This window comes from Lagopus muta, chromosome 4, assembly GCF_023343835.1.
Source record: "Lagopus muta isolate bLagMut1 chromosome 4, bLagMut1 primary, whole genome shotgun sequence".
Lineage (NCBI taxonomy): Eukaryota > Metazoa > Chordata > Aves > Galliformes > Phasianidae > Lagopus > Lagopus muta.
This window is the reverse complement of record NC_064436.1, coordinates 18,308,959-18,323,619: the sequence shown is the minus strand read 5'-3', so window position 1 is coordinate 18,323,619 and position 14,661 is coordinate 18,308,959. Positions and strand designations below refer to the sequence as shown.

General features: G+C 38.8%; 1 protein-coding gene across 1 annotated transcript in view; it reads right to left on the bottom strand.

The window, feature by feature from the left end:
• Positions 1-1,106: 1,106 nt before the first annotated feature.
• LOC125692579 (collagen alpha-1(XXV) chain-like) overlaps positions 1,107-14,661 on the bottom strand; it is a 150,177-nt gene continuing 136,622 nt past the window's right edge. Inside the window, exons 3-4 of the mRNA XM_048943263.1 lie at positions 3,470-3,514; positions 1,107-1,382 (exon numbers count right to left, since the gene is read on the bottom strand). Of these exons, the coding sequence (XP_048799220.1) occupies positions 1,288-1,382; positions 3,470-3,514 (140 nt within the window). The 3' untranslated portion in view covers positions 1,107-1,287. The remainder of the gene's footprint in view (positions 1,383-3,469; positions 3,515-14,661) is intronic.

The window sequence follows — 14,661 nt, the reverse complement described above, 5'->3', positions numbered from 1 at the left end:
AAAAAGCGAATTAAAGATACCACCTTTTTAAATGGCTTGTAGAAAGTTAAACCCTTACTGACTTTCAGCACAAAGTACTGTAGTACTTACTGAAGTACTGTAAGGCAGTTTTATACATGAGACTCAGGATTATAAATGAGATTTCTTAATAATGGGTCAGCCTTCTGAGCTATTTCAGGTTTGTATTAATACTACCGCAATCAAGACTTGTTTTTTTCCTTAAAGGAACCTACACTGAAACAGAGTTGAAGTTGGAGACATTAATAATGAGGCGTATTTTGAACTCTCACTATTATTACTACAGGAAAATCATTTGTATCATGATTTATGGTTGTTCTTTGTGTTTCATGGGAAGACTGCAAAAGAAATTGAGAAAGCTAATATTTCTTTCAAATAAGCAGCACCATTATATATTAAGCCTGGCTTTTCATTGATGGCTTGTTAAATCAATTTGCCACTATGAACTGCTGAGCACATGGTCTTATCTTTCAAAGGTAAGTAATCACTGCCCAGTACAGACAGCTTACACTTATGTCATAAGCTCACATAGCAGAAATCCAATGTTTTAGTTTACTATTTTTAAATCTGTAGGATAAAATACACATATAACCTGATCCAATATAGGAAAAAAAAAAAAACTCTTCAAGCAGAATAAAAAAATACTGCTTTGGCGATCACGCTTTCACACCATATGGATGGCATAACAAACATAAATGTTTGAAATACATGTGCTTACTGTTCTTCAAGTTTGACTTTCAACTTACTCTGGGAACATACCACAAAACGAATAACACAAAGACTGAGTAACTTTTCTTGTAAACAAGATCAGCATGAGATTCAGCCAAATACTAAACTGAACAGTCTTATTTTCTATTCATTTCACACAAGTACTTACTGGCTTTAGTAGCAATTACACCACAATGATCTGGACGGCCCATATACTTCCAAAGAACAAGGAGTTTTGACCCCAAGGATTTGTGACAATGGCAGAGCAAGCTGCTACCGGGTAAAAGGCAGAGTGACTGAGTCTAGACTTAAGAAAGCATACTCACTTATTTTTATACTGTAGTAAAATTTTTGTTACCAAGTCATAAGCAAATGAATATAATGTACTTACATGGAATTGCGATCCAAACTGTTATCTGAAGTGCTGAATGTAAAGCTTTATAGTTTTAGATAAAATTTCCTTAAGGAACTTTCTGGCTAAATTATGCAGCTCCAAAATAATAAGCGAGTGTTTATGCTGTGTAAGTATAAACATCAAGATTCCCTCCTGTTGATACACGATCAGTTTATTGTGGTGGTAACAAAACAGGATCTAACATCGATTTCTCCCTGATTCTGGAAGAACCAACAATGTATCACTGTACTTACAGGAGGTCCTGTGGGGAGGGAGGATGGGAAAAGAGGAGGGGAAAAAAAGACAGACAAAAAAGAATTTGTAAGCTTATGAAATTATTAAAGACAGACACAAATGTACAAACCCAAACACAAGGTTTCAGGATTGTAAGCCAGCAATGCTGCTGATGCATCGTACACATTTTCCCACTCAAGTTCTTTTGGTTTTGGCTGTGCTTTGCAACGTGTAAATACAGCTAATGCTCAAATGCATGCTCTTACCTTACCAAAGAAGTCAATCCTTGAACTAAGGTCATGCAATCTTACGAAAGTTGTTTCTCCATCCATTTCCATGCAATTTTATGCCAGGCCAAAAATACCAGCCATGGACTACGGTTTGTTTTGTCCGACTCCACACAAAACAAACGTAACCACATCACCACTTTCAGTTAGCCACACAGTTAGGCATCTCATCACAGCTTGGCTGCAAAATTGCTCAAAGTACCCTTGGCATTTAACCTTGGCATCTAGTCAAGACATACATGCACCAGCAACCTCCAGTCTTCTAACTTGCCTATAAGGGGAGGTTTCAGTGGCCACCTGACAGCGCTGAACTTTCTTTTCATCACCTTCCTTTCTCAAGGCACACGTATAAAACATTCCTTGTTAAAATGTCACACTTCATGAAGTGATATTTGCACATTTTTTCAATTATTTAGACTCAAAGACTTTTGTATGGCAGTTCTTGGAAACATTATCAAAGGGCTACAAATCAAATCTACTATTTCAGTCTTTTTAAGCTGAGCAGCTGCAGCTCTCAAACCAATGGCATTTCATTAGCTTTTATGCCTCTCTCTAATTTCTGAATAAAGCAAAGTGAAAAAGGTTATAAAACCACAGCAGCTGTACTCTGAGATTGCTTTTAATATTGATAGCCTTTTGTTTTTAACAATGCAATTTTATTATCCTGTAACTAAAGTGATTTCTTTATACTGGTAAATATTCTTAAACAGCATTTTAAAGTGCAGGTCTGTTTTTAAATGGGAGAGATCAATTTCCTTTGTTAATAGTTTAATGTGTGTTTATTTGAGACATAAAATGAACAAACAAGCATACTGCAAAGTAATTGCCAGGAACATTTGTAAGAGTCTTTAACCACAGAATATATTTCTGTAGCATAGCATTTGTCTCTAAGTAAATATTAATCCAATCTCAAATGAACACATCAAGGTGATTTACATTAACTTTTGGCAGGACTTGTTTTCAGTTTTCTGATTCTGAAAATACAGAAAGAGGTGGATAAATGACAATTTAAAGGGTTAAGAAGAGCTACTAATGAATTTGTAGAGATCAAGTTGATTAGAATGCTTTCCTTACTAGCAGAACAGACACGACAACCAAGGAAATTAAAAATGTTCATTTTCTTCTACATCAGTTTTAGAAAATTCACCTTCACTGAAGGCTCAGTTCTTCAAGATAAACAGTAGACTCAATTCCCATGATTGTCAGCAGGAAGAGGTACACAGCATCCCACAGTATTGTTTCAAAAGAAATTTCAAGTTTTACACCAACGTTCAGACCTCAACAGCAAGCTCCCCGATACAGGATAACAAACAACCCAATATTTTTCTCATTTCCATGACAACTAACTTGCTACTTGTTTCTAGTTAACAGCAATGTCTCTCACGCAGAGTACTCTATTTATCACATTATTTCCCTGGATACTGACATCCTTACCTTACTCCCTTCCTTCTAAAACTTCGTCTCAATCCGAAGGCCCAATGCAATGCTGACTTACAGTATTTCAACTGCTGACTACCAGAGTTTCTCTGATCTATGCTAACCTCAGAAGACACTGGAATGATTTGACAGTTACCAGTAATGTTGCCAATTGTACTATGCCAACCATTATGAAGTGTGACTACAAAGAAGGGACACTAGAGACTAGACATGTATCCAGAGGGCCACCAGGTCTATGCCAAGGGTCACATATTTCTACAAAAGAAGTTTCAGAGCTCTCTTTCAGAGCACAGAAAGCAGTGAAAATAAAAATGAATGCATGCTGGTATGTAACTTTGCAAAAACACCCAAGCATCAAACAGTAATGCAATTTAGGAAGGTGAAAACTTACCAGTCTCTCCTCTTCTGCCCCGCTTACCTCTTTTCCCTGGAGGACCTAAAAAGAAGATGGTACATCTTAACAATTTGTCTTGAAATGAAACATGTAGAATATCATTTGAGTTTGATGCTCAGGAACAGCTGTGTAAGACAGTCAGAGAAAGATCCAGACATAGTTGAGCAGGGTCAAAGATAAACAACGATTCAGGAAGCCAAAGATGAAACAAAGAGCTATGATATGTAGTACAGTCTCCGAGGAAAAAAAGGCTGGGAGAAACTGCAGAGGTCGTCCAGCTCATCCCTCTTTCTCATGGCGCAAGTCAACCACTTTGAAAATATTCCTACAACTTACACAGACTTGTTTCCCCTAGTATTTATTTCACTGTTCTAATTACAAGAGCATTTTTAAGTCCAACTTACTGCACAGAAGCTCATCAATTCTTATGCTAGCCACCACAGGCCTCAGATTAGACAGAATTCCTTTTCACTCCATTAAGCACAAAACCAAACCAAAAACTACATCTAAAGTCTTTGTATTTTTATATTCCTTTGAATTACTATGCCTTTCCTTCAATCTTCTTAAGTCTAATTTATCACAAAGCATTAAATTGCTTTCAGTTATTCCTACAGAAAGCAAGGTTAGCGTGTATTTCTAAGAGCACATCCTCTTATAAAAACAACCTGCCCTTACCTGAAAATATTGATAGAAATAATTATTGATAGAAATAATGACAAAGAAACACTTACTTGACTCCCCACACCCCAAATACGAACAGCTTGTCTAGGTTGCTTTGCTTCCAGTTTACATGTTTGCCTTAACAGACCAGCTTGGTGCTCGTATACTTTTTGCTAAGGAAACCCTTATTAGTCATAGTTCTTTCCCCACAAACATTTACATACTACAGTAAGAGTTTTCTGCAGCCTCTAAAGAAAATTTTTTTGTCATTCATTTATGCACTTCAACATCCTCCCTAAACTGCAGGCATCAATATCACATTCCTCTTTTCTTCTTGACAAACTGTTCTTGGAGTGCAGGAAGGCACAGTCACCTCTCCCTGTACAGCTAGGATGAAATGAGACAGCTTCTGTCTTGTTCTAATAAGGACAGTGGTGGCATAATGCAATGAAAGTTTAAGACAACAAAATTAAGACATTAAAGACAAAAAGAACAGCGAAGGATATTCATTATCAACAGAATATCAAGCAAATGAGAATATTTTGCTGTTATATCTGAAAAACTTCTTTATGGAAAACATGTAGCTTTCTCCTGAAATGCTCTGGTCTCTGCAAGAGATACATAGAAACTTCTTACACAGATAAGAACTTGTTTCATGCAATACATTTATATGTAGGCTTTTTTCCCCAACATTTTTTTCCAGCTCTGAACACTGAAACTTGTCAGTTTCCTTATGTATCCCTGCAGTCATGCATCAGCCTGCTGCGAGATTTCTCTGGCTGCCCCAGGCTCCCAAATATGGGTACGCAGAAGTTTGGGCTGATCACACACAGACGTGCAAAAGAAAACTATAAGCTTATTTACCTGGAAACAATATTTTCTTTTCTGTCCTTCAGCATAAAACAACAAGATATTCAGTCTGTTTTGTGGAATACTATTTTATTACACTTCATCTGCACTATAGGTGTGCACATGCATATATGCACATCTACTGCCAAGTTCTCCCTTGAGAAAACAGAACTTCAGAACTAAAAAACTTCTGCCTTCTGCTTGTTTGCAGCCGAACCACAAAGAGAAAACCATGAGGCCAATCCCAAGCTATGGATATTAGGAAACAGGGAATTTCATCCAGTAAAACAGCTTTCCATAGTAAAATAACCTGCCAGTTGGATAGCTACCTGCAGTGATGGCAAAGAACAGGTTCTACGAACAGTTCTTCCCTCTGACGCCAAGCACTGATCCTTCCCAAACCACTACTCTGAGGAGACTAGATTCAGATGCGTGCAAGTATTCAGCATTGGGAAATTATTACAACATTCCCAAAGCAAGCACAACATTGAAGTTAGGAAAATCATTCTGTAGCAACAATGAACTTGATCCCTGCCCAGATATGAGCAACTCCCTTTTCCACCCCCGAATAGCTTTTTACACTTCTGCACTACTCTGGACTCTTTCAAGGCAGTGGCCTTTGTAAACCCTTCAGAAACTGAGAAATGAGAGGTGGAATTTGCAAGGGCTCTCAACCCATTGAGAGCTTTCAAAGAAATTTCTTTTTCTATATTTATTTATTTTTACCGGTACAAAACAATGCTTTTTAAGCACTTTGTCACAGATGGTTCCGATTCACAGAAACGCTCACATGTAAGACCATCATTAGATGACCTACTGCCTCAGAATGCACATGAGCTTTCATCTTTTTCCTGAACAGGCTGCTTTCCCTACATTTTAACTGTTAACATCATCTGCTGCTCTCTGCCTCTCTGCAATTGTGCTTATCAAAACCTGGGTATTTTGCTATAAATATGAGTTTCCCATCTGTCTAGAGTTTTTATAACTTTGCACTAATTGGAGGATGTGGTGAAGATTCAATGCAGCAACAGGAACAGTCAATGGAGTCAGAGGCACAACTTCATTTTACAAAGTCTTTTTTTTTTTTTTTTTTTTTTTTTATACAGCTTGCATAAGGATACAAGACTATGATGTAAATATTCTGAACTTTCATGACCAGGATAAAAATCTCTCTACAATATTACTAGAAAGGCCCGTGCTGAATTGAATTTAATACAGAGCATTTAAGTAGTAGTTTTCTTTTAAACATATATGCATATTAAAAATGGATACTTTATAATGAAAAACAAAGGTCAAATCTCAGCAGAATGAGCTGCCTTAATAAAAATTAATGATACTGAGGAATAAACAAAAGTTAACTTATAGTAGCTAAGTTTGCCAATACATTGTTTTCTTAAGCTTACTAGATTTTTCTGTAGGTAGGTAGTAAAAGTAAATTGCCCAAGGATCAGCTGTTTTTCGTTGTTAACTTAGTTGAGCTTCACAATATTAGAAACTATTTTATTTTACCACAACCATTTATGAGCCTAACTTTTGTGAAATTTCTTGGTTTTTTTTTTTTTTTTTAATGCTTAAAAACAAAAATTTAACACCATATCTACGAAGAGAATTTTGAAAATGAAAGAAATAAGATGTTTTTATTTAAAAAGTCAAATAGTTATCTTCTCAAGCACAAGACATTAGCTGTCATCTCATCTACCCAGAAGGGACTGATGCATTAAAAAAAAAAAAAAAAAAAAAAAAAAACAACCAGACTTCAGCTAGATAAAAGCTTTAGACTTTGAGACGTGATATTTTAACAGAATTGTAAGCAATAGGAAGTATCAAGTCAATATAAAGTACCAAGTCAGTACTGAGTAGCTTTGGCTACTTATGTCACAGAAGTAGTTCAGAGAAAACTGGTCTTCTGTTGGAGAATGGGGTTCATCTCTCAGAGAAGGGAAAGACCATCTTTGACTACAAGCTTTCCAATTTAATTGGGGAGCTTTAAACTAGAGTTACCAGGGGATCGAACCATTCCACTTTGAGGGTGATGATCATAATGAGTGCCCTGGGCCCAGAGTTGGATCACAGGCCATTAAGGCAGCACCTAAGGAGCAGGATAAGGGAACTCCAATTGGTAAATCAGCCTCTACATCACTGACCAACTGGAGTTCATCCCCAGTCTCCACCTGGGGATGGATGAGGAGCTGACAGGAAGCTTATGGGTTAGGGTTAAAGGGACAGCAGGGGAAGGAGACATTGCAATGGGGGTCTGTCTGACCAGGAAGATTGAGTAGATGAGGCCTTTTATAAAAAGACAGGAGTAGTTTCACATTCACAAAACATGGTCTTCATGGGGGACTTAAACCAGCCTGATATCTGCTGAAGGGACAACACCGCATGGAACAAGGAATAGAAAAGATTTCTGGAATGCATTGATGATAACTTCCTCTTCCAAGTGGTACAGGAACCCATAAGAAGAAGTGCTGTGCTGGACCAACAAAGAGAGGCTAAGCAAGCAATGTAAAGCTCAAGGCAGCCTTGGTTGCATTGATCATGAAATGGTGCATTTCAAGATCCCTAGGACATCAAACAGGGTACGCAGCAAGCTTGCTAGTCTGGACTTCAGGAGAGCAGACTTTGACCTCTTCAGGGAAAGCCTTGCATGGTGACGTGGGAGAAAGCCCTGGAGGGAAGAGAGGCTCAAGAAGGCTGGTCAGCATTCAAGAACCATCTCCTCCAAGCTCAGAAGCAGTGCATCCTGAGAAAAAGGAAGGTAGAAAAGAATGCCAGGAGGCCTCCGTGGATCAACAGGTTGGACTTGGAAAAAGAAAGTCTATGGGAAGCAGAAGCAGGAGCGGGCTACCTGGCAGGACTACACAGAAATTATATGAGCAACCAGGGATCAGGTTAGGAAAGGTTCAACACAGAATTAAATCTAGCTAGGGACATAAAGGGAAACAAGGAGAAATTCTAAGAAATTCTACAGGTATATTAACAACTAAAGGGAGGCCAGGGAAGATGCATGCCCTCTCCTGCAGGAAACTGGAGATCTGGTCACAAGAGATACAGAGAAACCTGAGGTGCTCAATGACTGTTTTGCCTCAGACTCTATTGGCAATGGCTATAGTCCCACTGCCCCCCCAAAAATGTAAGAAGTGGAAGAGGAAAGACCTGCAGAGGTCTGTGTCTCTTCAGCCTAAGGAAGGCTCCAGGGGGACCTTATAGTGTCCTTCCCATACTTGGAGGGGAACTACAGGAAAGGTGGGGAGGGACTCTTATAAGGGCATGTAGTGACAGGACAAGGAGAAGTGACTTCAAACAGGAATAAGGTAGATTTAGGCTAGGTATCAGGAAGAAATTCTTCACTGCGAGGACAGTGAGACACTGGAACAGGTTGCCCAGAGAGGCTGTGGATGCCCCCCTCCCTGGAAGCATTCAAGGTCACGCTGAGTGGGGCTTTGAACAACCTGGTCTGAGGGAGGTGTCTCTGCCAGCAAGGGACATGGACTGCGAGGCTGCAGCCAATTCCTCCTCACCTCCTTCATTTCATCCAACTAAAAATAAAAGTTAGTCTCAATAGTCTTTAGAAGTCAAAGCAACTACCAATGTACTCTTCAGTAGTACCTGAAGAGACCATAGGCCAGGAACAAGAATTCTTTTTCAGGTTTTCCAAGACATTTTCAAAGATAAAAAACACAACTTTGGCAACGTTCATCTTCTAGTAATGTCTATTCTAAACTGTGCCTTCATGAATACCAAATTATAGTGATCCAAAACAGAAACATTACTACAGATAGATTGTTATCAGATTATTGCTTTAGTCCTGGAGAGGTCTCATTAGCAGGACTTCTTTCTTTTTAATGCAGTGGATCTACTGTTTTTATGTTGCTGAATAAGCATCATTTTTTTTTTTTATCAGAGGAAAGTAGAGTACATTGAATTTACTCCACTACATGCTCTACTGTGTATCAGGGTCACATACAGCAAACACACCTCTTACAAGGTGAGAACCAACATGCCAGCATCACAGGACGGAAGGGCTTAACTACTGTTGTCATTTAACCTGGCAGGCAGCTCAGCACCACACAACTATTTGCTCACTCCACACTCCCAGTGGGATGGAGGAGATAACCAGGGGAAAATAAACAGGTGAATCTCATGGGTTGAGATAAAAAAAAAAACAACAACATTTACTAAGAGTGAAATGATCAGTGACTAAATCATCAGTGTGTTATCTACACTGTTCTTCTCCCCAAACCAAAACATAGCATCATATCAGACACTACGAAACCAAGATGGCTAGATCCTTCACCTGGCTGCAGGGCTGCATCAAGCAACTAGAAAAGCACAAAGCAGCATTAATAGATAAAAGAATTTAATTTAATAGCTATGGACACCATAAATTCCAGTTTTAGGTTATGCACATTTTTCAAATCAGATAAAACAAAGAGAAAGCATACTCTTAAAATATATCTGTGCATTTTAAGTACGTGGATGGATCGTGTGATAAATTATATCATTGATTTATTAAAGACAGATGTGAAGATGCTGTACATTGCTGGCACAGTGGACAGCAAAAGCAGGGATTTTCTTCAGTTCTCCATATGCTTTGCAAAAAAGAACATAACAAGCACACAGATTGCCCTTGTTCAAATGGAAATGACTGGTATATTAAAAGTCTAAACAATAATAATGTTTCCCTTCTGAGATACATTTTTAGTTAATAAGATTTTAGACTAACAGTGCACATTTCTGAGGCACTGAAAAAACTGAGTTAAAAACTGATTTTTAACTATAAACCAGTGATGATCACTAAGTCACACTGCTTCACACCAGCTAAGAAGTTTGTTAACAGGAGACAGACAGAATGGAGCTGTGGGTGGTACCAGCACACTGTTCTGCTAGCACCACCTATATACTTTCCATTATTGATCTGTTTACAGCAAATAACTTCAGCATAACCAAAGCAGCACACAGATGGAAAAAACATCCAGTAGACAAGACCTACATTATCAGCATACCAGAATGATTTGCAATTTGGTCATGAGCTGATCTAGAAGTCAAACTTGCGCCTGATTATGGAAAGCACTACAGTGGCATTATCAAAGGAAAATAATTTATCCTTCTTATATTATAGGTATTCACTATTACTGTAAATAAGAGTTCCTGCACCAAAGCCCGTGCACCATCCTGTTAGCTGTTTTATTGATGCTCACAGGACGTTGCTCACACAACCCCTCACTCACATACAGCTACTGTTTAAAGTAATGAATATTTCACGTGTATATGAAAAGAATATTGTCCGGTCATTTCCAAGGACACTTGTTTCACACATTCTACTGCAAATAAGAATATCCTTGTCATGTCAAGTCCAAACAAAAAACCCCTAAAACTAGCCCAATTACATTTTCAGAGTAAATCCTGATCAAATTTGCTGAAGTGAGTGGAATTACTTTAGTATGATTAGGCATAAGACTAGCAACTTTGCTGCAATAATGTGGTTAAATACTTAGCAGTCAGCTGAACCAAACCAAGTCAAACTCTTCTTCGTGGTTTAACTGTAATACTGGCAAAATAACAGCTTCTGGTTGCACTTCAATTTCCACCACCTTTATTTGCCAATGGACTCAACTCTCTCCACAAGCAGACTACAATCCACCTCTCTCCATTAATTCCATTTCACGCCTCTCCCTGTTAAATGCAGAAATGACCAGCAGTGCTGCTCTGCTCACCTTGAGCAAACAGCTTCCCAGCAAACTAAGCTCTTTGTGTCTTACAGCTGCAGGGACACTGGGATGGTGCAGGCCAGCAGAGCAGCTGCTGAGCCTAATGGCTATTCCTGGGAAGCATGCATGCCACAAGCAGAAGTGACTCCAGTTAATGCCGTGTGATTATCAGACCAATCCTGCTAGCCTCTTCCTCCCGGTATGGGCACGGGGGACAGAAAACAGGATAGCCACATCCCAGCAGACTGAGCTCTCCCGGGATGGATGCCTGGGCTATGTGAGATTCGACAGACACTTCTGTAGTTCTTTCTGTCAGAGCTGCCATCAATTCCAGACCAAGTAGGGAAGAATGGGGAGGATTTCTATCTCATGAGCATATTCTTACTTACAAGTGCTGTGTGGATTTGTTCCAGCCTACTTCATCAGCTTTTTTGCTCTTCCCTTTTTTCTCAGCTTGTTCAGTTCATGTAATGCTTGGACTTCTCTTTCCTGCCGCTCTGCATAGCCACCCCACCTGGTGGGGTGTCCATCTCCCGTTTTGTACCTCAGCCTGTCTGGTTCAGCCTGCCTGAATTTCCTACCTCATAAAATTATCTCCTCCCCTTGGGCCTCAGCTGGATAAATAACATTTATTGTTTCACACGCAGTCCATCTTCTTCTTGGCTCACCATGAAACATCAGTGCAGCCCAAGGGCTTGGATAGGTGTCAGAGGCTATTATGCAACTTGGCTGAGGAAATGCCAAAATCAGTCTATCTGATCCACCGTTGAGACATCTGACCTCCCTGGGTCAGATTCCTTTTACCACTTCTGTTCATACTAAATGCTGTTTGACTAGATGCATCTAGCCCAACATCATTTCACTGGTATCAGATACTACTGAGGGCGCCGAAAGGATCCGATGACCACTGCCTGCAGTACAGCCAGAACTGCACATACACTTTTCCACTTTCTTCCCTAGCAATTAAATACGATTGCAGCATAGAGAGCAACATCCAGTCCAAAAACTCTCATCATTTAGTTCTATAACGCTGAATTCATTTTATAGCCATAACACTGCCTAATCCTTAATCTTATAAATTCCTTGCATAAGAAATTACATGTGACACAAAGTTTCACCATTTCAAAAAATTTCAAGCCTATTTCAAGGAATATTTGTTTCTTTTTATCAAGTTTATTTTCTTGTAAAATCACAGATGTAAGTTCCCCGGTCTCCTAATGTCAAATGACACATTGCCTATCCAGCTTTTTATTTTTATATCATTTTACCATTTAACAATTTTTTACAATGATTTTTTTTAACCTCTCTTACTCTTTGTAAGGTGAGCATACTCTATTTTTTTCCAGTTTCTTCAGTTGAATTTTCTCCATATCATAAACCATTATTATATTTTTCTGAATTTTCTTCGATTCTGTACTGCCATTTAGCACGAGGCTAAAACACACTGAAGCCCAGCTCCCACAGGAGAAGCACTGTTCCACTAGTTGCTCTATACCAGAAGTCATCAGCTGGAGATAAACAGCCTAGTGCCGCCTTTCCTGCAGAGCCCAGCAAGAAGCACCTCCCTGACCATGTGTTCTTACTTTTCCCAAAAGCAGCTCCAATTCTCAGGAAATGACTACATGCAAAATTTGCTTTCAGAATTTCTCTACAGACAGCTCGCTTTCATCCTGAAAGTTAAATTCTGTTTCCTCCTGTTGCCTAATAACATATAGACAAGGGCAAAAAATTTCTCAAGCAAGACTTAATGTCTTCAGTTATAAAGCAGAAGACAAGCCTTGACAAGCAAAACATGCATAATATTCAGTTCTTGGCTATGGGTAACCAGTAGACGCTTTTTCCAGTTTTCCATTTAGCCCATAAGTTAGAATTATTCATAGATACATCACAAACCTTCACTGAATTACAAGATTCCTGTGCATGCATAGCAGTTCCAAAGTTTATTCACATCAATATTTTCATTCTGTAGGATAAAGACTTAAGTAAGAGACATTGCTGCTAACACAATCTAAATCTAATAAGGTTTAACAATGCTGAGGAAATAGTTTTTAAACCCTGCATCTTTCACAGGTTCCTACACTACTACAGTTGGGGCAGAATACGTTTAGCTGGTGGTACCCAAAATACTAAGATCAACAGTTACATTTATAAGATAAGCAACCAAACAATCCATGTCATATCATGTATTGTGTCCAGCCAGAAGCTGGAGTTCTGATCTATCTTGTTAAGGCAGTTAGAAATAATTCCTGGTAGCCTGGACTAGAACAGTTTGCTGATTCTTGCAGATTAAAGTGTAGTAGTGACACCATTAAACTATTTTAATGAACACATAACACTTTGTGCACACATGGTCATCTTTACAAACACAGAAATAGCTGCTGTCACCTGGCTTACAAATACTGCTGAGGGACAGCTGAAGTATGCAGAGATAGCTATTCTACACTAGCAAGGCATGAAAGTCTTCTCATCATTTCAACTAGCCATTCCATTGTATTATTATCATGCCATATCAATAGTTTGCCCTATGATGCAAAAAAGCAGTTGTTGTATAAAGAATATCTAAACTTCATTTAACTTTTTCAAATATTCAAGTAGATGAAATAAAGTATTAATTTATTTTTTTTTAAACCCCAACAGAATTTAAATCCCCTTTAAGATCAGATCTGAGAATATTCAACTATTCTGTATGTTTGCTTAACTGCAGGGTACGACAATATATGTATAAAAGCAAAAGCTTCAGAATGGAAAGCTGTTAAAAGCTAATCCTCCACCTGTGCTTCTCAGTAACAGAAATTGCATCTTAGGAAAATGATATAATTCTAACAACTTTTCTCAAACACAGTGCTTTGGACGTGCTAATCTTAAGCAAAGAGCATTTCATGGTTCCCAAGGAGTCAACATTATCTAGTACCTACACAGTATCATAGGCTATAGGACAGGACAGCGTAGGCTGGCAGCACTTCAAGCACTGCTGTTAAGAAATAAAGACCTCTTGATGTCAGTAAGTAGTACTTACTATTCCAAACAGTAAATGCTATACAAGTACATATCCTGCCTGTGATTTTCATGTTACTTGTGCCAAGTTGCACTCAGCCATAGTGATTTTTCACTGAAGCACAAGGGCTTGTATGCACAGGGGAAACTTTGGTCATTGCTGTGACCTAAGCAGACCCCACTACTCCAAAGCTCCCTAATGTGACTGAAGGTGCTCAGCTCTTCTCTCTGCGGAAAAGAGGGCATCTCCACCATGCCACAGCTAATGAGCACAGGCTCTTACGAAACCAATGCTGAAGTGCCAACAGAACAGTAAAATCTAAACGGACTTTTCTATCTCCTCCAAAACCTAGTACTCCTGTATTCCTTTCGCTGTAGCTTCCTACCAAGTTCTTTGGGTTCTTTTTCCTTTGCATTTCAATTTCACATTTTTTGTTTTTAATTCTTCAATTCTTTTTTCTTGATGGTTTCACGTCACTCTCAGCACAATGGCAACTCCATGAACTGGGTTGTCAAAGCCCACGAAAAACCCTGCTCAGACACTCACCTGCAGGAGAAGTACCACAGATGCTGGGGTTTGCTTTTGAGCAGGAGGGATGGCTCACCCCAGTGCAAACACAAGCTGTATTGGGGAAAGGAAATGATATTTTCTTCAAAGGTTTATCATATTTTGAACTCAGAATGTCTTCCTTCCCTACATGGCAATTTCAGAGGTAAATAAAAATATAAAAATATAAAAATAGCAGCCAACGCATCTCAATCTTTCACTTCAAACTGGCGCTACATGAGATTTTGTTAACAAAAAAATACGTAAAGCCAGAATTCATTTAAATTTTCATTTTTAAACAGCTAGTCCAAAAGAAATGCTAGCAGACTGCGGTTAACTTTTTGCAAAAAAAACTGTAAGCCATTGAAAATTGAGTCTCACAATAGCAAGGGAGAGGCATTGTTGACAAAATCATGTCGCCTACTCAC